Below are 23,903 nucleotides of genomic sequence, written 5' to 3'. Positions count from 1 at the left end.
CTGCTTTATTGCCTATGCCAAAGCCTTTGACTGTGTGGATCACCGCAAACTGTGGAAAATTCTGAAAGAGATGGGAATACTAGACCACCTGACCTGCCTCTTGAGAAATCTGCATGCAGGTCAGGAAGCAACAGTTAGAACTGGACATGGAACAAAGGACTGGTTCCAAATCGGGAAAGGAGTACGTCAAGGCTGTATATTGTCACCCTGCTTATTTAACTTATATGCAGAGTACATCATGAGAAACGCTAGGCTGGATGAAGCACAAGCTGGAATCAAGATTGCCAGGAGAAATATCAATAACCTCAGATATTCAGATGACACCATCCTTATGGCAGAAGGTGAAGAAGAACTAAAGAACCTCTTGATGAAAGTGAAAGAGGAGAGTGAAAATGTTGACTTAAAACTTAACATTCAGAAAACTAAGATCATGGCATCTGGTCCCATCACTTCATGGCAAATAGATGGGGAAACAGTGAAAACAGTGACAGACTATTTTTGGGGGCTCCAAAATCACTGCAGATGGTGACTGCAGTCATGAAATTAAAAGACGCTTGCTCTTTAGAAGAGAAGTTATGACCAACCTACACAGCTTATTAAAAATCGGAGACATTACTTTGCCAACAAAGGTCTGCCTGGTCAAAACTATGGTTTTTCCAGTAGTCGTGTATGGATGTGAGAGTTGGACTATAAAGAAAGCTGAGCACCAAAGAATTGATGCTTTTGAACTGTGGTGTTGGAGAAGACTCTTGAGAGTCCCTTGGACTACAAGGAGATCCAACCAGTCCATCCTAAAAAAAATCAGTCCTGAATGTTCATTGGAAGGACTGATGTTGAAGCTGAAGCTCCAATACTTACCTGATGCAAAGAACTGGCTCATTGGAAAAGACCTTGATGCTGGGAAAGATTGAAGGCAGGAGAAGGGGACAACAGGAGATGAGATGGTTGGATGGCATCACCGACTCAGTGGATAAGAGTTTGAGTAAACTCCGGGAGTTGGTGATGGAGTTGGTGATGCAGCACGGCCTGGCGTGCTGCAGTCCATGGGGTCGCAAAGAATCAGACATGACTGAGCGACTGAACTGACTGACTGACTGAGGCTTGTGTGATCCAACCAGGGTTTGAATCCAGGCCCTCAGCACTGAGAGCTCAGAATCCTAACCAATGGACCACCAGGGAATTCCCCAAGGGAAATATTTAGATAGAAAAATGATCAGACTTGACTGTTGATTATATAAAAGGATGAAGAAGAGGACCGAATCTAGAATGATATTTAAGAATTCAGGGCTGGGGAATTCCCTGGTGGTCCAGTGATTTAGGTCTTCTCCCCTTCGCAGCCGTGGCCTGGGTTCAATCCTTGGTTGGAGAACTAAGATCCCACATGCTGCAAGGCATGGCCAAAAGGAAAAAAGAAAAAAAATTCAAGGCCGAAGATGGAAAGTTAAGATCATCCAGGTATTAAAAAATATATTATGCAGGCAGTAGTAAAATCAGAGTAGTTTAGCTCTCTCAGGAAGGGCCTAAAGTCAGAACAGAGCGTGAGTCAAGGGCAGAACCCTGGAAAATACTAATGTTTGATGGTGGGTGGAGGAAGAAATGCCTTAGAGAAGCTATGAAGAGTAGTTTAGAGAAGGTGAACCAAAAGCCAGAAGAGTTTTAGTAGTGCAAACTCCATAAAGAAGTATGTCTTGATTATGAGTGACTAACACAGTGACCAGTACTCAGTAACTGCTTGATAAGTATTTGCTGAGTGAATAAGCTGTCAATTATGACAGAAACAGGAGGAATAAGAGATGAGACATATTCTTGAAATTCAATATTATGGGGGCCATTGCAGCTTTTACAAGAACAATTACAAGTGGTAGGAGATTGGAAGAGTAAGAGTATAGAAAAGGAATGACTCTTAAAAAGTTTAATAAGGAAATAAAGGTGGTGGTCACTGGAGAGGGACATGGGGTAAAGACAATGATTTTTTTAAATTTATATTTTTTCCTCTGGTTGATAAAGAATCAAGCATATTAATAAACTAAGGTAGACAAATCACATAGAGAAGGAAAGGTCAAAAGTATAAGAAGAAAGGTGCTAACTAATGGAATAAAGTCTAGAAAAACAGCAAAGATGATGAGATCAAAAGCACATGAAGAGGAATTGGCCTTGAAAGTCCCCTTCTCAGAAATTGGAGGGAAGTAAACAAGGATGGTGCTTCCCAGGTGTCTCAGTGGTAAAGAATCCACCTGCCAGTTCAAGAGACTAGGATTTGATCTCTGGGTTGGGAAGATGTCCTGGAGGAGGAAATGGCAACCCGCTCCAATATGCTTGCTGGCAAAATCCCATGGACAGAAGAGCCTGGCAGGCTACAGTCAATGGGGTCAGGCAGGACTGGGCACGCAGGCATGAAAATAAGAATGGATAAAGATACTGTTTTGTTGGTGGGAACAGGAAATAAAGTGACTGGAACATTGGTCAATCTCAGTTGTTACAACATGGGAGGTACAATCCTCTGAAGAACCTGTAGTGTAGGTTGGAGCAGTAATCTCAGAATGAGAGGACAAGTAAAAAGATTACCAAGCTACATTGAAAAACTCGGCTACATGTATTTAGGGTCCGCAAAGTTGTGTTCATTGTGATTTTTTCCCCTGGTGGTCCAGTAGTTAGTGTTATAGGTTTATATTTTATGGGTCAAAGTTATGTTAATAAAAAAGTAGTCATTTTTACTGCCTAAGAAGGAAATAGTAATGACCATCAGATGAAATTTGGTAATAAGGTATTCATGTTTTTACTCAGAGAACAGAATAGTAGATTCTATTAATATTTAACAATGAAAACATTTTGTGTTACCATATTTATTAAATAGTTATTACTTCTATGTTAATTTTGTTCATTTAAAAAATCCATTTAATAACTAGTTCTAAAAAACCAAACTGGATAATTTGCTTCGCTTTTTCTGAATAAAACAAAAGCAAATTTTATCCTATGAAAATTTTTTCATTAAAAAGCACCATATAAATTCGAAACACTAATTATGATAATTATATAATAAACCTAATAAGAAGTAGAACCTATATTATTAACTGCTTCTGCATCTGTTTTGGATATCTACAAATATCCGATTGATTTTAATGGAATAATGTAGTTGTTCATGTTGAGGTCTTATTAAGACTTAACTACTATACATAGAGAAGGAAATGGCAACCCACTCCAGGATTCTTGCTTGGAGAATTCCGTGGACAGAGGAGCCTGGTGGGCTACAGTCCATTGGATTGCAGAGAGTCAGACACGACTGAGTGAGCACATGGATAAACAACAAGATCCTACAGTATAGCACAGGGAACGATATTCAATACCCGGTGATAAACCATAATAGAAGAGAATATGGAAAAAATGTTCTGTGTATGTACTGAATATGTATGTAATGAACATAACTGAATCACTTTGCCATACAGCAGAAATCAACACAACATTGTAAATCAGCTATATGTCAATAAAATAAGTTAAAAAACAAATAAATAAAAATACATTTTTCTTAAATATAAAAAAAAGACTATAAATTCTGCATTGCTCTGATTTTAGGTTACTTTAATTTAAATATTAGAAGATATATAGGGTTGAATTAAATCTTCTCTGTAAAATTCCAACTTCATAACCTTTTAGTCTAATTTTCTAGAGCCTAGTCAAAATAAGGAAACAGTTGCTATAATTGGTGACACCAGGGATTTCCCTGGCTGTCCAAGGGTTAAGACTCCACACTTATACTGCAGGGGGCACGGATTTGATCCTGGTCAGGAAACTAAGATCCTACATGCCATGTAGACAAAAAAAAAAGAAATTTCTTGAACTGAATAAAAATGAAAATATAACATATCAACTTAAAAAATTATATGGGAAAAGTAACAATTTTTTTGATAGACATGTTTCTTATAATAGGACTTAGAAAAATTATAAATTTATGCATGTATAAATAGTGACTATTTCACAGCTAGTCTGAATGGCCTGTGTTCTATGACCTGGATTCATGGGAGTAAAACCTACATTCATAATGACGATGCAAAATCAAATGTTTGCTTGAAATCATGAAAGACTTTGACTTTGCTGATGATTGTGTGATACTTGGCGTTAACTGTTAACTCTTATGAAATAGTCTGGAACGTGGTCAACAATGAAAAGCATTAAGCTGATCTACTGCTTTAATTGTTCCAAGTTCAGTTTTGCTTTGTATGTTATCTTACATAATGTGCACTAGATGGCCTTTGATACCAGTTTGGTCTTTGAGTTTTCTACAGAGGTGTTATTTGAGAGCAAATCTAGACCTTTAAATTACAATATGACCTTTCCCTTAATGAATGCAATTCTATACTATTGGGTTATCTCATCTGGCTGGTAAAATGTATGTGCAACTTCTCTTCTTTTTTCTTTTTAGCCAGGACTAAAAGAAGTGGTAGAATCCTGTCGAGGAAAAAATTTATTTTTTTCTACCAATATTGATGATGCCATTAAGGAAGCTGATCTTGTATTTATTTCTGTAAGTATTTTCCTTTGCTGTGTGAGTTAATGTATTCTTGCCTATATAGAAGTAATAATAAATCCAGTGCTATTAAGCCATAGCATTACTTAGTATAAAGTTGTCCAGTTGAATTTTGATTATCACTAACTTTGTCCAACACTTCACCAAACTCCGTGGTCATCTGATCATTTCAGATCATTGAATAAATAAGTTCAGAGAAAGTTCTAGTCTGAGATCTAGAATTAGGAAGTGTTGATAACTTGTGAGCACATATGGTGATAGTATATGTATTTCATTGTTTCTTGGTTCCACTGCTTGGTGTAGGTCCAGTAAAAAGAATCAGGTAAAGTTTGCTGCAACTGTACCACCCTCCCCTATCTAGATGAATGTATATTCCAAAAATCATTTTAAATTAATTATTTATAACTTGGCATATCTTGATTAGGTTGTTAGGCTAGTCCATAAATAACTTCAGTTTATAATAGAACTTAACTGTTGTACTTTTGTAATTAAAAAAGTAGAATCAATGCTTGGGAATACACTCTGGTAATCCAATATGTGAACCAAGGTAGCTTTTTTCTTGTTGTTTTGGTAACTCAAATATTCTGTGTGTGATGGTATAGTTATCACCAGGTGGTGGCTGAGCTAGGGTGTTATGTGACTTAAGACCTTTATAGCCTTATGGAGTAAGGGGAAAGACAGTGGTATGAGCTTGGACTGGGTTCCATGAGATAAAGAAACACCAGGGGCGTCCATAGAGTAGAGATGATGTTGAATTGATTATGTGTATCGAGGCAAAAGCAGTACTGTGAAGAAATATGAACTCCAGGAGAAAGTAGAAATGAAACCCTTGTTGAAACTGTGCCATGAATTCAGTCTTTCTTTTTAAATTTAACTTCAGAGGAACTGGTGCCAGTTTTGTGACTCACCTACCCTTTGTCTGCTCAAGCTTGCACGTTCAGTTCAGTTCAGTCGCTCAGGGTAGAGGCATAGAAAAGGAGAAATTGTTTGGGAGTATCTAGATGCTTGGAGAAAATCAAGAAGTTACCTTAGTCTAACTACAACCTAGAATGGGAATAGGGGACTTTTCTGTAAGAAAAAGAAATTTTTTTTTAAAAAAAGAATCTATTCTTAAGGCAATAGAGTTCACCTTAGCGTGTTCTGGCAAAGACAGCTGATTATACACTCGCTTCTCTGCCAGTCTAGCCAGAGCTCCCTTGACTCCCTTGAGTCTTTCCAAGCTATTGCTTTGTGTGCCTGTTAGAGTTATTTTTGTGGTATGACTCCTACCTAGTTTCCATTTTTCTCTGCATCAGTTTTTTTTTTTTTAAACTCTGCTTGTTGTATACTTTTCATTATGAAAAATAGCAAACTTATGCAAAAGATGAAACCAACAATATACTGAACCCCTACTTACCCACTCTCCATTGTCAACAGTCATCATGGTATTTCATGCTTTTTGTTTTTATAATTTTTTGGCTGCTCCTTGGGGTATGTGGGATCTTAGTTCCCCCAACCAAGGATCAAACCCACACCCCCTGCAGTGGAAGAATGAAGTCTTAACCACTGGACCACCAGGGGAGTTCCCCATCTTCTTTATACTTCTCTCCCATCCTAGATTACCCAAATTATTTTTAGGCGAATTCCAGGTAGGAATAGTTTTATGCTATGAATCAGTTTTCAGTTGTTATCTTTAGAGCTCCTTTACCTGGGGAAACCATCTGATCATCCCACATCTCCAGCATGTCTCACACTGACTTATCAGCCGTTTTTGCCCTTTTGTGCTTTTGCACCCTGACTTCCATACCTAAGTCTTTTCCCAAGTTGTTCCATGCATATACACAAATTTCCCTCATGCTTTTCACACCTCATCTAAATCTTCATGTTTTGATTTATTTTGGTTTCATTGTTTTATTTGCTCTCCCATTAAGTTATAAGTTTGTCAAGAGAAGAAAATGATGCTACTTACTGGTTCAAAAGTTATTCCTATATAGACGTTTAGACTTTGCAGAGTATTTTCAGTTTTATGTGAATGATATGAAACTCATGTGTTAAAGTTTAGAGAGTGTGTTATTCTCATTTTCCGATGAAGTCGTTGAGACAAAGGCAGCCATACTTCCCCATGGTTACATGATACAGCTGAGTCAAAACTAAATGCCTGGACTCTGAACTCATGGTTTATTTTTCTTTCTATATGATAGTCTTTGTTTGCATACTCTTCTGTATCCTGGAGGTGCTAAATAATTTCTAGTTCTAAATAGCCAACAAAGCATTTGTGAATGACACTGTAGACATTTATAAAAACTTATTGATATAGGTCTATAAAAAAGGGAGAGTAAAAGGAGTTTTAAGTTTAGTTTTAAAGACTAGGATAATATGTTACATATAATCAGGAGAAGAAGAGAGAACTTACCTTTTATTTCAGTCCATGAATTCCTTTTGGAGTCTCCTTCATCTTTATATCTCCAGTCTTAGCTTAGTGAAGTGAAAGTCACTCAGTCGTGTCCGACTCTTTGTGACCCCATGGACTATACAGTTCATGGAATTCTCCAAGCCAGAATACTGGAGTGGGTAGCCTTTCCCTTCTCCAGGGGATCTTCCCAACCCAAGGATCCAACCCAGGTCTCCCGCATTGCAGGAGGATTCTTTACCAGCTGAGCCACAAGGGAAGCCCAAGAATACTGGAGTGGGTAGCCTACCCCTTTTCTAGCAGATCTTCCCAACCCAGGAATCAAACCGGAGTATCCTGCATTGCAGGTGGATTCTTTACCAACTGAGCTATGAGGGAAGCCCATATGAGCTGTGAGGGAAGCCTAGTCTTAGCTTAGACCCTGCCTATCCTGCTATCCTGACTCTGACACATATATAGTAGCTTCTCAATAGAAATGTAGAAATGTAATGAGTTCTCCAGGTACTGCAAGCTGTTCCCTAAGGAATTATATTTATAAAATGTATTATTTCCGTGGAACTAATAGAGGGTGAAAGCAGGGCTACTGATGATGTTAACTTCCCACTTGACTAGTCAATTGATGGTCCAGGGTGTATCTTGAGATCAGTGAACACTTCACAGATACTTTGTTAATTCCGTATACTTTCATCAGGTGAACACACCAACCAAAACCTATGGAATGGGAAAAGGCCGGGCAGCAGATCTGAAGTATATTGAAGCTTGTGCTAGACGCATCGTGCAAAACTCACACGGCTACAAAATTGTGACTGAGAAAAGCACGGTCCCAGTGCGGGCAGCAGAAAGTATTCGTCGAATATTTGATGCAAACACAAAACCCAACTTGAATTTACAGGTATGAAAAAGGAAGCATTCGAATCTGGCCTTCTTATGGAAGCATCAGTGCTTCGAGTTGTCCATAATTGATTCTAGCTTGAACCGTTCCTTTGCGTTGGGATTCCAGGTGCTGTCCAACCCTGAGTTCTTGGCAGAGGGGACGGCCATCAAGGACCTGAAGAACCCAGACAGGGTGCTGATTGGAGGGGATGAAACCCCAGAGGGCCAGAGGGCTGTGCAGGCGCTGTGTGCCGTGTACGAGCACTGGGTTCCCAGAGAAAAGATCCTCACCACCAACACTTGGTCTTCAGAGCTTTCCAAACTGGTTCGTATGGAGCACTCAACTCTGTATTAAATTTAAGCCAAGGGCTTACTTCTCTTACCCCTGATAAGCTACCTAGGGACTTTCTTAATAAAAAGATATGCTTATGAAGATAATATTCTTGTGTATTATGAAATAATTTCACAAGGGGATCAAATATTTGGGTATAAAATGTTTTAGAATATGTAAAAGAAAATAGAGTGTACTAAAATACTAATTTTAAAAATCACTCGTTCCCTTCTTTTTACTTTCTCTTCTTTTTAAAATCTTCAACTTTATTTTTTAAATATTTATTTATTGGGATGTACCTGGTGGTCCAGTGGTTAAGAACCCACGCTCCCACCTGCAGGGGATGTGGGTTCAATCCCTGGTCACAAAACTAAGATCCCACATGCCTCAAGGTGCTGCTAAAGAATACATAAAAGTTTAAAAAAAAATTCATTTATTTGGCTGAGCTGGGTCTTAGTTGCAGCGTGTGGGATCTTAGTTGTGTCATGTGGGATCTAGTTCCCTGACCAGGGATTGAACCCAGGCCCCCTGCATTGGGAGCAGAGAGTCTTAGCCACTGGACCTTCAGGGAGGTCCCTTTTTACCCTTTCTTAATCACCTCTCTTCTCTAATTTAAAACATTTTTCTGAACCAACCCACCCATTGCCTCTTCAGATTGAACCCATCAGAAACTTTCATATCTCCTTCAATAATTTGCTCAACTTGATGAAATATAATGCAGATTATATAAAATAGTTATTTTAGTTCATCGTATTCTTCATTTTTCTTTTTTAAGACAGCAAATGCTTTTCTGGCCCAGAGAATCAGCAGCATCAACTCTATAAGTGCCCTCTGTGAAGCAACAGGAGCGGATGTAGAAGAGGTGGCAACAGCCATTGGAATGGACCAGAGAATTGGAAATAAATTTCTGAAAGCCAGTGTTGGTAAGCTGGAAGTTTTCTATGCATCGAGTAGGTTCTTTTAGGTAGATCTCTAACTTTAAGGAAGCCTTTGCTTGACACCCTTAAAATAAAGATTTCATTATACATGTAGCCTTCAGCTTATCAGGGACTTTCTAAGTGAGACAATAGTTATATATATTGTTTAATAATTAGTGACTGGTTAGTGTATAAACATGGCTCAGTGTTTCAGAAGAAATATATTAATATTTTGTTAGGACATTTAGGTAGAATAAATTTAGGAGAGCACATCAGAAATCATAGAATACTTTACTGAAGCAATAGGAAAAAATTCCTTATCATTTGCTTTTCCTACTGATACATTTATGCAAATGTGACCTTAGTGAAATATTTTCACTATTTGTGGATTCTATATTTGTGAATTATTTAGCCTACTTGCTAAAATGTATTTGTAACCCAACATCAATGCTCACGTGGTCATTTGCAGATATGAACAGAGCAACAGAAAATTTGAGTCACCCAACACATACATTCCCAGTTGAAGTTACCTTCTTGTTTTAGCTCACATACTGCAAATGTCTGCTGTTTTTGTGGTCTGTTTAGTACCATACTTTTTGCATTTTGGTGCTCCCCTCCCCCCTCCACTGTGATTTCACTGTTTAAAATGTCCCTCGAGAATATTGCTGAAATTTTTTCTGGTGTTCCAAAGTGTCAGCAAACCATGATGTGCCTTACAGAGAAAATACATGTGGTTTGATAAGCTTCACTTCAGTGCTGTTGGCTTTGAGTTCATTGTTAATGAAGGTCAACAATATTTTTAAATAAGGTGTCTCTAAATATAAGCACACATAAAACAATATTATGTTGATCAGTTGACAAAAAACATTACCAGAAGCTCACAGGAACCTAATGCTGTATTTTACCTACAAGCAACACTTCAGTATTTGCTAATTCAGTGTTTGTGGCTAATTTATAGGACATAACTACTGAGTTTAATGAGAGCTGCCTATATTTTTGCATTTAAATTAATAAAGTTGATGCAAAGGTAAAAAGTATTTTACAGATTGGGCCATAGGCAGCACATCCTATGTTTCTGGGGCTTTATGCCATTTTTCAATACTGATTTCCTGGCCTTTTCTGTCTTTCTGATATTTTCTTCTAGTGACCATTTAATAAAAGTAGCTGCTGTTTCCTGAAGGCATGTTATGCAACAAGTTATGAACTAGGTGTTTATAAATCTTAATTTATCACCTGTTATATAAAAGTGTTGCTGATTAAGGATTGGGAGAATTTTCCTGAGTTGTTCAGTCATACAACTAGTGAGCGGCTAGGTGTGTCTGACTTCAAAGCTCATGCCAGCCCTCACTGTACACTGCATTGCACTCAAACGGTGGGCGAATTTCAGTCCTCAGGCCAAATCTGGCCCACAGCTTGTTTTTGTAAATAAAGTTTTATTGGAAAATAGCTATCCCCATTTGATTACATATTGTCTATGACTGCTTTTGAGCAACAAAGGCAGAGTTGAATAGTTGTGCCAGAGACTACATGACCTACAAAGGCTAAAATATTTTCTATGGGGAATGGTAAAGTTTGCCAGCTCTGTGTTAGACTGAGAGATGTGGAGCAGTTAATGAGGGGAAAAACAGAAATGTAGCCACAATAAAACTTAAGTTAAAAAAAAAAACAAAACTTAAGTTAATTTGAAAATTATTTTAAATTATTTGTAATTATTTAAAATTATTTATAACTATTAGGAAATTATTTATAGAGTTAATTAGTTTCTTACAAATTTCACATAATTTATAAACTCACTAATTTTCCCACATTCAAATTTTATTACTAAAAATCCTAGCATAGGCCCTCTGATTAGTATGACACAGAAATTTGTAACATGATTTAGTTGTGTGGTTCCAAATGAAAATATTGTCATTTTTTTTTCTTCAGGTTTTGGTGGGAGTTGCTTTCAAAAGGATGTTCTGAATTTGGTTTATCTCTGTGAGGCTCTGAATTTGCCTGAAGTAGCTCGTTATTGGCAGCAGGTATTTATAGTCCGCAGGTTATGATTAACTTCCAATTAAAACATATCATCTTTTTCTGTCAAATGTTTTTGAGAGTATTAATTTTTTCCAGGAACTCAATCATTATTATATCCAATTTGTTCATTTTAGGTTTATTTATTGAGCTTCTGTGTTTATAATTTGTCTGTTTTGGTAATCAGCTATGAGGAAAGTTTATGATAAACAAGTCTTCCTTTTAATTTTAATAACAAAATTTGCTCCCTATGTAAAGCAAAAACTTTTAATTGTAGTTCTTCATCTTAAAAGGCATAAGATAGAAATAAAAGAAGAACCTCTACTGTTATGCTTGCAAATGGTGTGCATGTGTTGATATTTGTTTTGTCCCTTTGAGATTCACAGAGCTAAAATTGGAGACCCTTCTCAACCTGGAAATAGAGTTAACATTTATTGAGTGCTTACTCTGTGCCAGGCACTCTTTAAAGCACTTTCTATGTAGTATCTTAGTTCTCATCATTAATATTATCCCATTTATAGATGGGGAAGCTGAGGCTTAACGGTGTTAAGTAATTTGCTCAAGAAACCAGTCAGTGTATGTACCTTTTCCAAATATTTTTTCCCCAGGTTTATAATCTTTCAGATTTCAGCAGTGAGTAGGAAAGTAAGGAAATGAGCATTTTTAGGGAAATATACACTTCTAAGTTCATTTCACTCAATCTAGTGTAACGGCTTTATGTTACTGTCCATTGTGGGGAAAATGCAGACAAAGGCTTCATTTTCCAGGTTCCATGGCAGTCCAGTGGTTAATATTCCACGGTTCCACTGCAGGGAGCACAGGTTTGATCCCTGGTTGGGGAACTAAGATCCCACATGCCTTGCAGCTATGTGGCAAAAAAAAAGGCTTGATTTTTCTAAAGCTTTGAGCTCATTTCCCAAGCTCTCCGACTCTGAGATGGCTTCTAGAAGCTTAGAGCCTTAATAAAAAAAGTCTTTCCTTATATTCCTCTGGTCAACAATATGATGTTTGTTTATAAATTCTTAGGAGAGTAACAGATTAGGTGATCAGAGACTTTTACTTGTAACATTTAGTTAAACATTTCTCCGAATGTTCATGGTGTTATGGTTCATCCGGAGGCAACTGTAGCTCTGTCCACGGTTTGACTGTTCTCTATCTTGTTTCTGCTCACACCCAGTTTTGATGAAAGGCCTGGTTAAGCACATGAGCGAGTACTTTGGAGTTTAATTGCTTCCATAGGGTTTGGAGAAGTTGGCTAAGGAGAACACTATTTTCTATGTGCCTTTTTAGGCTGGCCTCATGGCAGACCTCAAATGGGGTTGGAATTTACCTGTGCTCCCCACCTTAACATCCATCCCAGTCTGATGCGTGTAAAGTTAAAACCAAATGAAACTTAAAATTTTCAGGGTGGGGAGGAGTGGGAAAGGAAGGGAGTGCGTAAAATCCTTTGTTTTTTCTGATCTGTGGATACTAAAGAGGTTGGTAACGTTTGCCTCCTGTTAATTCATAAGGCTTGTATTCATATAAGAGTACTAACCATAAAGCTAAAAGCAGTTTTTGCATAGGCTATGCTTCTTTTAACTGATCCTTGCATAATTGTACATGTCCTTTTAGGTTATAGACATGAATGACTACCAGAGAAGGAGGTTTGCTTCCCGGATCATAGACAGTCTGTTTAATACAGTGACAGATAAGAAGATAGCAATTTTGGGGTTTGCTTTCAAAAAGGACACCGGTGATACAAGGTATTAATTCTTTCAGATAATTCAACCTTTTTGAGAATCTTAACTCCTCTTCCTGATTTTTTTGATGGCAGCTGTGTATGTGAAATACATGTATGTGTATAGTATAAAGAGTAAAAAAGTGGGCGTTCATATCCTCACAAGAGATAGAATCTCACCTGTATATTAAATTCCATAGGTATTAAAATATATGCCATTCAGAAGCATAGCAAAGCTGTGTTCTATTTTTTTCCTTCAGAGAGTCATCTAGTATATATATTAGCAAATATTTGATGGATGAAGGCGCACACCTCCATATATATGATCCAAAAGTACCAAGGGAACAAATAGTTGTGGATCTTTCTCATCCAGGAGTTTCAAAGGATGACCAAGGTAAGTCAGGCTTTGTCTCTCACGCGTCATTTTGAGTTTGGGCTCCCAAACTTATTTGTTCTCCGGAAACCTTTGGTTGTTCAGTTTTTGTCATTTTTATCATTGCTAGGCCCCTCTTTTCAACCTCAATTCTCTAAAATTAAACTCTCAGACATTGCTTCATCAACTTTGATTTGAAGTAATCCAGTGGATTAGGAATGTAATTACTAATTAGTAATCAAGTAATGAAGTGGCTTAATCTCACGATTTTCCCAAGATATTCTTTTTAAAAGCCCCAGAGATTACAAGGAGATGCTTCTGGGACAAGACGGGGGGACGACTCCAGGCGCCTCCCTGTTACCCCCACTCGTATTTCAACCAGACCATCCCACTTGTGTCAGACTCTGAGTTCCCCGTGCGGTCCTAGTGTTAAAGGCGTAACGTGCAGTCGCTCCCCCCCCCGGCCCTCTGTGGGCTGTTGCAGTGGCCCGGCTCGTGACCATCTCCGAGGACCCCTACGAAGCGTGCGACGGCGCCCACGCTGTCGTCATTTGCACGGAGTGGGACGTGTTTAAGGTGAGGAGGCCGAGCGAGACGGGGGTTCCCGAGGCGCTCTCGCAGCCTCTGGGGTGCGGCGCGCGTCCCTGAGTGCGCTCCAATTGTTTCTCTGGCTCTTTCTCCGTAGGAACTGGATTACGAACGCATTCATAAAAAAATGCTGAAACCAGCCTTTATCTTTGATGGACGACGTGTCCTGGATGGGCTCCACAATGAGCTGCAAACCATTGGCTTCCAGGTGAGCATCATCCTGCCTTGGTTTGTTTCACTTGTTTGGTCGTGTGCGTTTTAAAATGGCTTTGAGTTTTTTCATTTTTGTTTTTTTTTTAATTTATTTTTTGGCCACACTGGGTCTTCGTTGTGGTGTGCGGGCTTCTCATCTTCGCGGCTGCTCCTGTTTCGGAGCCCAGGCTATGGAGCACGTGGGCCTCGGTAGTTGGGGCATGCAGGCTTAGATGCTCCTTGGCATGTGGGATCTTCCCGGGTAAGGGATTGAACCCGTGTCCCCTGAACTGGCAAGGTTAATCCTTAACCACTGGAGCACCAGGGAAATCCCTGGCTGTTTTGATTTTGATATTTTTCTCCTTTAGCAATAACGTAGCTCTGGGAAAACATCAGTCCGTTCTCTGGGGAGTCTCTCTGGTATTTGTGAAGCACTCTACTCCCTCCTCAAATTCATAACCTAAAGGTCATTCAGTTTGGTCTCTCTTACAAAGTTTATAGGGCCAAGATGTGCCTCACCCTACCTCGTATAAACATCAAGGAAGAAAGTGTATGCATTAAAAAAAAATTTGTTTTCTAGAGCCTCCAAAGCTGCTGTGACATTGTGCCCACCACACTGACCCCCTCAGAGGCCAGGTTATTTATTCCTCTAGAAATGTTTTCATACTGTAGCTGTCCCATGTTGCTTTAGGAATCTCTGTCTGAGTGCGTAGCACTATGCTGGTGCCGTGAGAGGTCTGAATGGAAAGTATGGGAGCGGCAGTGGTGCTGGCCCTGTCTTAATTCAACGCTTGGCAGTTAGTTACGGAACGCTTGGAGAGCAGACAGCGGCACAGTACATTTTATGTTGCATCCTCTTCAGTTCTACCAGGGGCCTCAAAGGTATTAATAAGAAAGAGCCACTTTCCATTTCCTCAGCAGACGTGGAGTCTGGGCCCCAAGGGGGAGGTTGGGAGGATAAAGAAATCTGCCCGGAGATTGTTGTCAGCAGAGTCCCAGAGCAGAGCAGAGCGTGGCAGTGTTTAGAGTTGGCTCTGTGCGTCTGCTTAGCACCAGCTGTGTCTTGAAGAGGTACTGATAAGGCCTCGTTCCCTGTTCAAAATATCTGATCTGTTTCTCTTAACCTATCACTGACTTGTTGAAGATCCTTCTTACTTAGAATTCAGTGCCCACTCCCCATTCATGAGAGATTATCTTGCAACACAAATCAGATGACATCCTTGTCCGTTCACATTCCATCAAAGACCCTGGGGACTCTTCTGTCCAGCCCCTCCTTAGTGAGTAATGGGACTCTTTTTCCCAGTCATGACTTAACTTAGCAGCGTTATTTTTTAAACACTATTTGCAGGCACAGAAACATTGTCTCTCATTGCTGTTTTGCTCATCTAGAGGAGAAAGGCAGAGACGTATATATATATATATTATATATATATATATTTTTAATATATATATATATATTTTTATATATTATATTTTAAATGAGTTTGAGCTCTTATAATTAACTATTCCTAGTAAGGGTTAAAAAAAAAACTATTAGACTGGAATTGCTAAATAAAGAGAATTTACAAGCCATTAAATAAGACAACTGATTAACACAAAGCAGAGGGAGCTCCTTGGTGGTCCAGTGACTAAGACTCCACACTCCCAGTGCAGGTGGCCTGGTTTCAATTCCTGATCAGGGAACTAGATTCCACACGCCTCAACCAAGAATTCACATGCCACAGTTAAAGATCTTGCATGTAGCAATGAAGATCGATCTTGAGTACTGCCACCAAGACCTGGTCCAGCCAAATAAATAAGTAAACAAAGCAGAAGCCCTTTGTGGTATGAGTCAGCATTAAATATTAATTTTTAATTTAAAATTTCATTTTTAATTAAAAATAGATTTCTGAAAATTATGTAGTATATTTATCTCTGCTGTAGAGAGGAGATAAACTATTATTAAAGAAACAGTGTCTTTAAAGATAATATTGATAATTTTGGAAAGAGGGGGAGAAGTTTTAAATGTAATATGCAAAATGAGAACTGCCTACTATTCATTTATTGAAGGTTGACTTAATATGCCAGACACTGTCCTGAGCGCTTTATCTAATTGAATCTTTACCACAGCCCTTTGAGGTGGGTGGGTAACACCATTTACGAACAAGGAAGAAAGACCTTCGAGAGTTTAGGTATCAGCGATTATAAGTCAGGATTCCAGCTGGGGCCTTTCAGACTCTGAAGCCTGAACTTCTAATAACTATGCTGTTATAACTTATGCAAGTTTTTTAGAATAAGGGAAACAAGACATTAGAATAGAGTTTGAAAGAATGTGAATTAATGGGAAGTTGGCCTGTTTATTGCTTTTGCATATGCTTTTAAAGCCACAGTGGCATGTAATCTCCTATCCTGTTTGAGGGAGTCTGGTGTTAAGAATGAGAGGAGTGAGCATGTCTAGATATGAATATGAAAAGGGGAATGTAGACTGACTCTAGAAACAAAAAATATGGAAGGAACCAAAGGTCTTTCAAAGCAACCCACGCAACCTGAGAAACTTTTTCTGCCTTTAAAAAGAAAAAAAAATCATGTGGGTTTTAGCCCTTATTACACTATATCGCAAAGTTTTACATTTAGGTATTGTTAACAATTTTCTTTTCTCCTCTAGATTGAAACAATTGGCAAGAAGGTGTCTTCAAAGAGAATTCCATATGCTCCTTCTGGTGAAATTCCAAAGTTTAGTCTTCAGGATATGCCCAACAAGAAACCCAGAGTGTAGACATTGCCATTTTTATTTGTAACTTTTTCGGTACTTCAAGATAGCAAATACCTATCTGATATTCAATGATAAATGAACCAAGTGCTTTTAAGGAAACAAAACTATTTTTTTAATAATCAAATTTATACTAGCTATATGGGAATTAGCATATCTGGTAATTATGAAACTAGAATTTTTTTTACATATTTTTATAATATTGTTACCTCAGTGATTGGATGAGTAGCAAATAATCATGTTGGTTTTAATGGTGTCAATTTTTGTAAAATTAAACTTCAAACACTTTTTACTTTATAAAATATCTTTAGGCAGTACTTCAATATTGAATGGTAATGGGAGTGGCCCTCCTCAGTTTTTCTGATCAGTGGTTTATCTATTTGTCATTAAGTATGTGTTTTCACTGCTGGAGTAGGAAGTGACTACTCATTCCAGTGTTCGTGCCTGGAAAGTTCTATGGACAGAGGAGCTTGGCTGGCTACAGTCCATGGGATTGCAACAGAGTTAGACACAACTTCAGAGGAGGCAATGGCAGCCCACTCCAGTACGCTTGCCTGGAAAACCCCATGGACGGAGGAGCCTGGTGGGCTGCAGTCCATGGGGTCGCGAAGAGTCGGGCACGACTGAGCGACTTCACTTTCACTTTTCACTTTCATGCATTGGAGAAGGAAATGGCAACCCACTCCAGTGTTCTTGCCTGGAGAATCCCAGGGACGGGGGAGCCTGGTGGGCTGCCGTCTCTGGGGTCGCACAGAGTCGGACACGACTGAAGCGACTTAGCAGCCACAGCAGACATACCTGAGTGACTAAACCCCCACCCCCATGTATTTTCTGCCATGAAATGGCTGTGCTAAATACTGTGCTAAACCTGTTAACCTTTCCGATAGTGTCACGGAGATTTAAAGCTTTCTGGATTAATTGGGTGAGGTGTTTTCCATGCCATTTCTCGTCCCCCTGAATTGAGGAGGGTGCTATGGACAGAATGCAGCCTTTCTGCTTTTTTTCTGCCTGTGCTTCCACGTTAGAAGTAACCCTGCAAGTATGGTTTGGTTTTTGTTCTTTTGCTCCTTTTGTTTTAATGGGCTGTATCAATGGTTTCTTTAGTCCACTGCCCATTTCCAATCAATCCAAATAAGACTAAAAGGTAATATTTTTTAAAAAACATGAAAAAATCAGTGTAGTGAAATGAAAATCTGTATCATTCCTCTTGTTTTCCCTCAGCAATCATTGTTTCTTAGTTTAAAAGCCCAAAATATTTGTTACTTTTACTTTGTATTTTATTCCTGTGACTCACTGCAGTTTCTCCCATTTTAAGTAATAAAATCAATATAAACTCATATATAAACTTACAGAAGTAGATTTTACAAGTTAATGTATAGCATAATCCTAAAATAAGGAATTTCATGTTTTCATCTGCTTTTTTTTCTTATGTCTCTTGTTGACTTATATTTCATTTTCTCTTGTGTTTATCATTATTGAAATATGTCCATTTGATGCTTGTGCTCTGCCGAGAGTATACAAATTGAGTGAAACCAATCTCATCCTTTAGGAATTTTGCAGTTCAATAATACAGAGCTAAAGATGAAGACAGAGACATCTGTACAGATATCAAATACATAAATAAAATATTCTTCATAAGCCAGTGTCTGCGTTATTTTTTGTCTAGTGCAAGTAACTAATTAAGTCATGACAGTTTGACATTAGACAGGAAAATCACTCCTTTTTTGAGAAAGGGGCATTATGTCGTTCTTTCAAATGATGCAAGAAAGGGAGAGAACAGACCAGGTATTGGCAAACAAAATCCCATGGGCCAAACCTGGCCAGCAACCTGTGAGCTAAGATGTCTTTTACATGATTACATTTTAAATGGTTTCATATATATTGCTATCTGACCCTTTAAGAAAAAGTTGGCAGACTAGAGTGAAGGAAACAAAACAACAGAAAGAGACAGTAGATGATCCCTCACCCTTATAAGATTTTGAAGTGGGAGTGGGCTTATTAATTAGAACTGCTTTTCATTTCTGCTTGAGAATATTCTTATATTCTGTTAATAATCTTAAAGTCTAGTAAAGGGATTATAACGCAAAGGTGTCTTGCTAAAGCAGTTGAATTAGGCACTGGTTTTAAGTTGCAGGATGCTTCAATGCCTAGGATTGATAACTAATGTGTAAAACATGGTTACTGATTAGAAGGTGGGAGAACTGGTAAGTGGAGGAAAAGACAAAAGAGCCATGTAACCTGGCTGTAATGGGGAAGAAGCCCCAGCGATTTGGTAGGTTAACTGACAGCAATTGGAAGCCTTTATGTGAAAGGTTTCAAGAAGGTGGTTACCATTGTTTTCCCTATTAAGACAATTAAAGACCTTGTGTTTTTTAAAATTGATACAATGTTTCTATTTTTAGGGGGGCTCCCTGGTGGCCCATGTTTAAGATTCTGGGCTTTCACTGCAGTGGCCCTGGTTCAGTCCCTGGTTGGGGATGAGAGACCCCACAAGCCGCTTGGTTGGCAAATAAAAGATTTATTAGCTAGTACTTCTCAGATTATTCAGCTCAGTTCAGTTCAGTCGCTCAGTCGTGTCCGACTCTTTGTGACCCCATGAATCGCAGCACGCCAGGCCTCCCTGTCCATCACCAGCTCCTGGAGTTTACTCAAACTCATGCCCATCGAGTCGGTGATACCATCCAGCCATCTCATCCTCTGTCGTCCCCTTCTCCTCCTGCCCCCAATCCCTCCCAGCATCAGGGTCTTTTCCAATAAGTCAACTCTTCGCATGAGGTGGCCAAAGTACTTCAGCTTCAGCATCAGTCCCTGCAATGAACACCCAGGACTGATCTCCTTCAGGATGGACTGGTTGGATCTCCTTGCAGTCCAAGGGACTCTCAAGAGTCTTCTCCAACATCACAGTTCAAAAGCATCAATTTTTCAGTGCTCAGCTTTCTTCACAGTCCAACTCTCACATCCATACATGACCACTGGAAAAACCATAGCCTTGACCAGAAGGACCTTTGTTGGCAAAGTAATGTCTCTGCTTTTTAATATGCTATCTAGGTTGGTCATAACTTTCCTTCCAAGGAGTAAGTGTCTTTTAATTTCATGGCTGCCATCACCATCTGCAGTGATTTTGGAGCCCCCCAAAATAAAGTCTGACCCTGTTTCCACTGTCTCCCCATCTATTTCCCATGAGGTGATGGGACCAGATGCCATGATCTTAGTTTTCTAAATGTGCCAGGGTCCAGCCTCGGCAGGATCCAGGGGGTACCCTCGGGATGAATGGCATCGGCGAGAGAAGGAGAGAAGACACGTGAGACCAGCCTTGATAGGGCCAAGTCTGCGAGGGAGAGAAAGAGAGAGAGTGACCAGACGGGGGGTGCAGCAGAGTCTGGCAATGCTTTATTTTTTACCGTAGCTTTTATACCCTAAGTTAGTACATTTCTAAGGGGAAGATAGTTTAACATTACATCAGCTTGTCCTTCACGAAACCAGGGTGTTGTCTGCATACTTCTTTGTTTATGAGGGTCTTGTACATTATCCTCTGGCCTTGGGGCCTATTAACATTTTATGCAAGTCAGGTGAATGTAAACCTATTTTCCATTTCTATGGTGACCTTAACCGAAAGGTAGCAGTCTCATAGGGCAACAGTACAGAGTAGAAGTATATCCTTGTTAACATAAAAACTAATCCTTCTGCAGAAGTTGTCAGTTGTGTTTATCTAAGTTTACCCCACACTGACTCTGCGACTTTGGTGAGGCACCCTCTGCCTAGCACTCCTGGCTGACAATTAACAACCATCTCATTAGGGGTAAGCTCTTATTTTTCTAGATCTTTAACTATACTAACAATGGTTTCCATAACACAACCTTAGCACATTAAGAGCAAAAACACAGCAAGCAAAACACAGCAAGCAAGCATCAAGCCAATAACCACCTTTAGAATAATTTTTCTTGTGTTTTCTAATAGGGCTTCCTCACTCCCCAAAGGGCTCTATGTCCATTAGGGCCTTTATATGATCAGGTTCTTTATGCTGTTTTATGATTAGGGTATTATGAGCAGTCATGCATATTAATACCAAGGGCATAAATGCATTTGCCAAACAAACTAAAATACCAGCAAAGGAGTTTAAATTAAAACACTCCTTTCACCCTGGATAATCTCATAAAATACCACCACCTGGGAAACTTATTGATTAACGTTCTAAATTGATTCTTATTTGGAAAGAGATCGGGGAAGGCCTTCTGCCTGTGTCACAGAAATTAGGGAGTAATCTATTGAAGCAGGCATCAGAAAGACAGGTATCATCTTTAAGTTGAGGGCTGGGGGCAGCTTTTCGGAATCCCTGAAAACCTGATCCGCCTTGCCTGTCAGGTTTTCTCCTGATGACCTTGTCATGGGTAGGGTCTCGTGTGTGGGCTCCCGGCATGAATGTTAAGCTTTAAGCCAACTTTTTCACTCTCCTCTTTCACTTGCATCAAGAGGCTCTTTAGTTCTTCCTCACTTTCTGCCATAAGGGTGGTGTCGTCTGCATATCTGAGGTTATTGATATTTCTCCTGGCAGTCTTGATTCCAGCTTGTGCTTCTTCCAGCCCAGCATTTGAGATTATTAACTAGTACTTAGAATTGAAAATAATACATGGACATGATTTTTAAAAATTCAAATCAATACAAAAGGATATATAAAAATCTCAGGACTTCCCTAATGGTCCAGTGGTTAAGAATCCACCTGCCAATGCAGGGGACCATGGGTTAGGTCCCTAGTCAGGGACCTAAGATCCTGCAAGCTGTGAGGTATGACAAAAATAAATTAATGCATTCAGCTTCAAGTAAGAGAAACTCCTGTTCAAACTAGTTTCATTAATAATTATATCTGACCAGACAGGAATTAGGTTTGGGGGTTGGCTGATTTAGTCATTGGAAATGGGGCAGAGACCTCTGTATCAGTTGACTTTGTGATTAAAAACTATGTGCCATCTGTCATTTTCACTTTTTCAAAGAATATCATTTTTGCTACAAAAAGAAAAGGATCAGACATTGAAATGGGCACATACCAAATTTTACACATTGGAGACTACTGATGCATTAACTTGTACCACCCAGTCAGAAATTTCGTATAGGCTGCCCGCCATGTCTGTGCATTTAAATGTGCTTGTTTTTAATGCATCATTGTTTAGCAAGGTCAAAGCTCTGTCCTGGCCTTTTAAAATTCAGGCCTGCCCATTCTTGTGCAGTTGTACAAAGGACTATACCTACATCTCTACAGTACATGCTCACCACACTCAAATGTCTAGGAAGATCTAGATTTGGTCACATATTCTACTCATGATACAATGGTCAATTATGCAATAATGAGTGGAGGAATAACAATTTCAAAAGATCGAACATTTCTTGCTAATCACCTTTCAGCTTTTTGGATTTTATTTAACTGGAGAGTATCCTGAGATTGCAAGATGTTTTAAATTTTTAAAATAATGTATTATTATTTAGCTGTACCAAACAGGATTTTTCTCAAGATTATGTAACCAAAATAAAACAAAAGGAGTAAATGAACTATTGAGATCTGACAAAGACTGCAATCGTCACCCATGACTCCCGATTTCACATCTGTATCAAAATAGCATTTTACCATTCACTATTTTTATGAGCAGTTTTTACAAATTAAAACTTTAACATCAGTTCAGTTTAGTTCAGTTGCTCAGTCGTGTCCGACTCTTTGCGACCCCATGGGCTGCAGCACGCCAGGCCTCCCTGTCCATCACCAACTGCTGAGTTTACTCGAACTCTTGTCCATTGAATTGGTGATGCCATCCAACCATCTCATCCTCTGTCATCCCCTTCTCCTCCTGCCCTCAATCTTTCCCAGGATCACAGTCTTTTCAAATGAGTCAGCTCTTCGCATCAGGTGGCCAAAGTACTGGAGTTTCAGCTTCAGCATCAGTCCTTCCAACGAACACTCAGGACTGATCTCCTTTAGGATGGACTGGTTGGATCTCCTTGCAGTCCAAGGGACTCTCAAAGAGTCTTCTCCAACACCACAGTTCAAAAGCATCAATTCTTTGGCGTCCAACTTTCTTTATAGTCCAACTCGCACATCCATACATGACTACTAGAAAAATCATAGCCTTGACTAGATGGACCTTTGTTGGTAATGTCTCTGCTTTTTAATATGCTGTCTAGGTTGTTCATAACTTTTCTTCCAAGGAGCAAGCATCTTTTAATTTCATGGCTGCAGTCACCATCTGCAGTGATTTTGGAGCCCCCCCAAAACTTTTACATTTATGCTAATAAAATGCCATTTTAATTATTTTACATTGGGATACCAAAAATTTCACTTGACAAAATAACACTTGACAAAATAATGTTTCATTACCACTTGCCTACCCTGGGCAATTGTAACAGCAGATTATGTTACAAAATCAGAGTCTGAAAATTAATTCATATTTTCCTGTGAGATAATATATTTTAAGGAGGGTAGTTGCCACAGATGTTAAGATGGGAAGTTGATGGGGCTAATTTTACACAGTGAAACTCATTAGGATCTATAAGGAAGGTGACGGGAGGAGAAAAGGACAACTCACTCCAGTCCTCTTGCCTGGAAAATCCCATGGACAGGGGAGCCTGGTGGGCTACAGTCCATGGGGTCCCCAAGAACTGGACACAACTGAGCACACACAGCATAAGGAAAGTGAGTCAAAACATATATGGCTCCCCTGAGTTAAATTAAAATGTAATTTTCAAAGTTATACACATTATAAAAAAATTAGTTCACGTATTTAAAACTTCAAAACAGAACTGGCTATCCAAATCACATATTTTACCATATTGCCATCTAAATATGTCCCTTGTGAGATGTGGTAGAAAAACAGGATTCAGAGTCAAAGGATGAATTTGAGTTCTATATACTTAGGAAAGAAATTCCTCATTCAGGTCATTACTATGATAAAACACAATCACCTCACCAGAGTTAATGTCTTATTCTTAGGTTATATTTCCCCATCTTGGACAACATCACAGTCTTGGCTTCACAGAAGTCCTAAACAAGTAATCAATGTAGAACTATGTTGTAGGTCTAAAATAGTTGTTATCTATATGAAGGGTCAACACTGAAATTCTTTAGCCTTTCTAAATTATTCCAATGATGTTTTTGCTAAACATAAACAGACATAATCTCAAGTCTATACTGTTTCATCACAGAATGTCATTTTCCAGAAATGAAAGGTGACAATGATATATAGAGGCTCAAAA

General features: G+C 39.0%; 1 protein-coding gene across 2 annotated transcripts in view; it reads left to right on the top strand.

Annotated features, from left to right (window-relative positions):
- The window catches only part of UGDH (UDP-glucose 6-dehydrogenase), a 32,200-nt gene extending 15,054 nt beyond the window's left edge, over positions 1-17,146 (top strand). For both annotated transcript variants that reach the window (XM_043871171.1, XM_043871170.1), the window contains exons 3-12: positions 4,418-4,519; positions 7,603-7,803; positions 7,912-8,109; positions 8,891-9,038; positions 10,959-11,053; positions 12,660-12,790; positions 13,026-13,159; positions 13,623-13,714; positions 13,824-13,934; positions 16,563-17,146. In XM_043871171.1, the coding sequence (XP_043727106.1) occupies positions 4,418-4,519; positions 7,603-7,803; positions 7,912-8,109; positions 8,891-9,038; positions 10,959-11,053; positions 12,660-12,790; positions 13,026-13,159; positions 13,623-13,714; positions 13,824-13,934; positions 16,563-16,673 (1,323 nt within the window). In that variant the 3' untranslated portion in view covers positions 16,674-17,146. The remainder of the gene's footprint in view (positions 1-4,417; positions 4,520-7,602; positions 7,804-7,911; positions 8,110-8,890; positions 9,039-10,958; positions 11,054-12,659; positions 12,791-13,025; positions 13,160-13,622; positions 13,715-13,823; positions 13,935-16,562) is intronic.
- Positions 17,147-23,903: the final 6,757 nt, after the last annotated feature.

This window comes from Cervus elaphus, chromosome 17 (genome assembly GCF_910594005.1).
Source record: "Cervus elaphus chromosome 17, mCerEla1.1, whole genome shotgun sequence".
Lineage (NCBI taxonomy): Eukaryota > Metazoa > Chordata > Mammalia > Artiodactyla > Cervidae > Cervus > Cervus elaphus.
The sequence above is the reverse complement of the archived record's forward strand: the minus strand, read 5'-3'. Positions and strand labels throughout refer to the sequence as shown.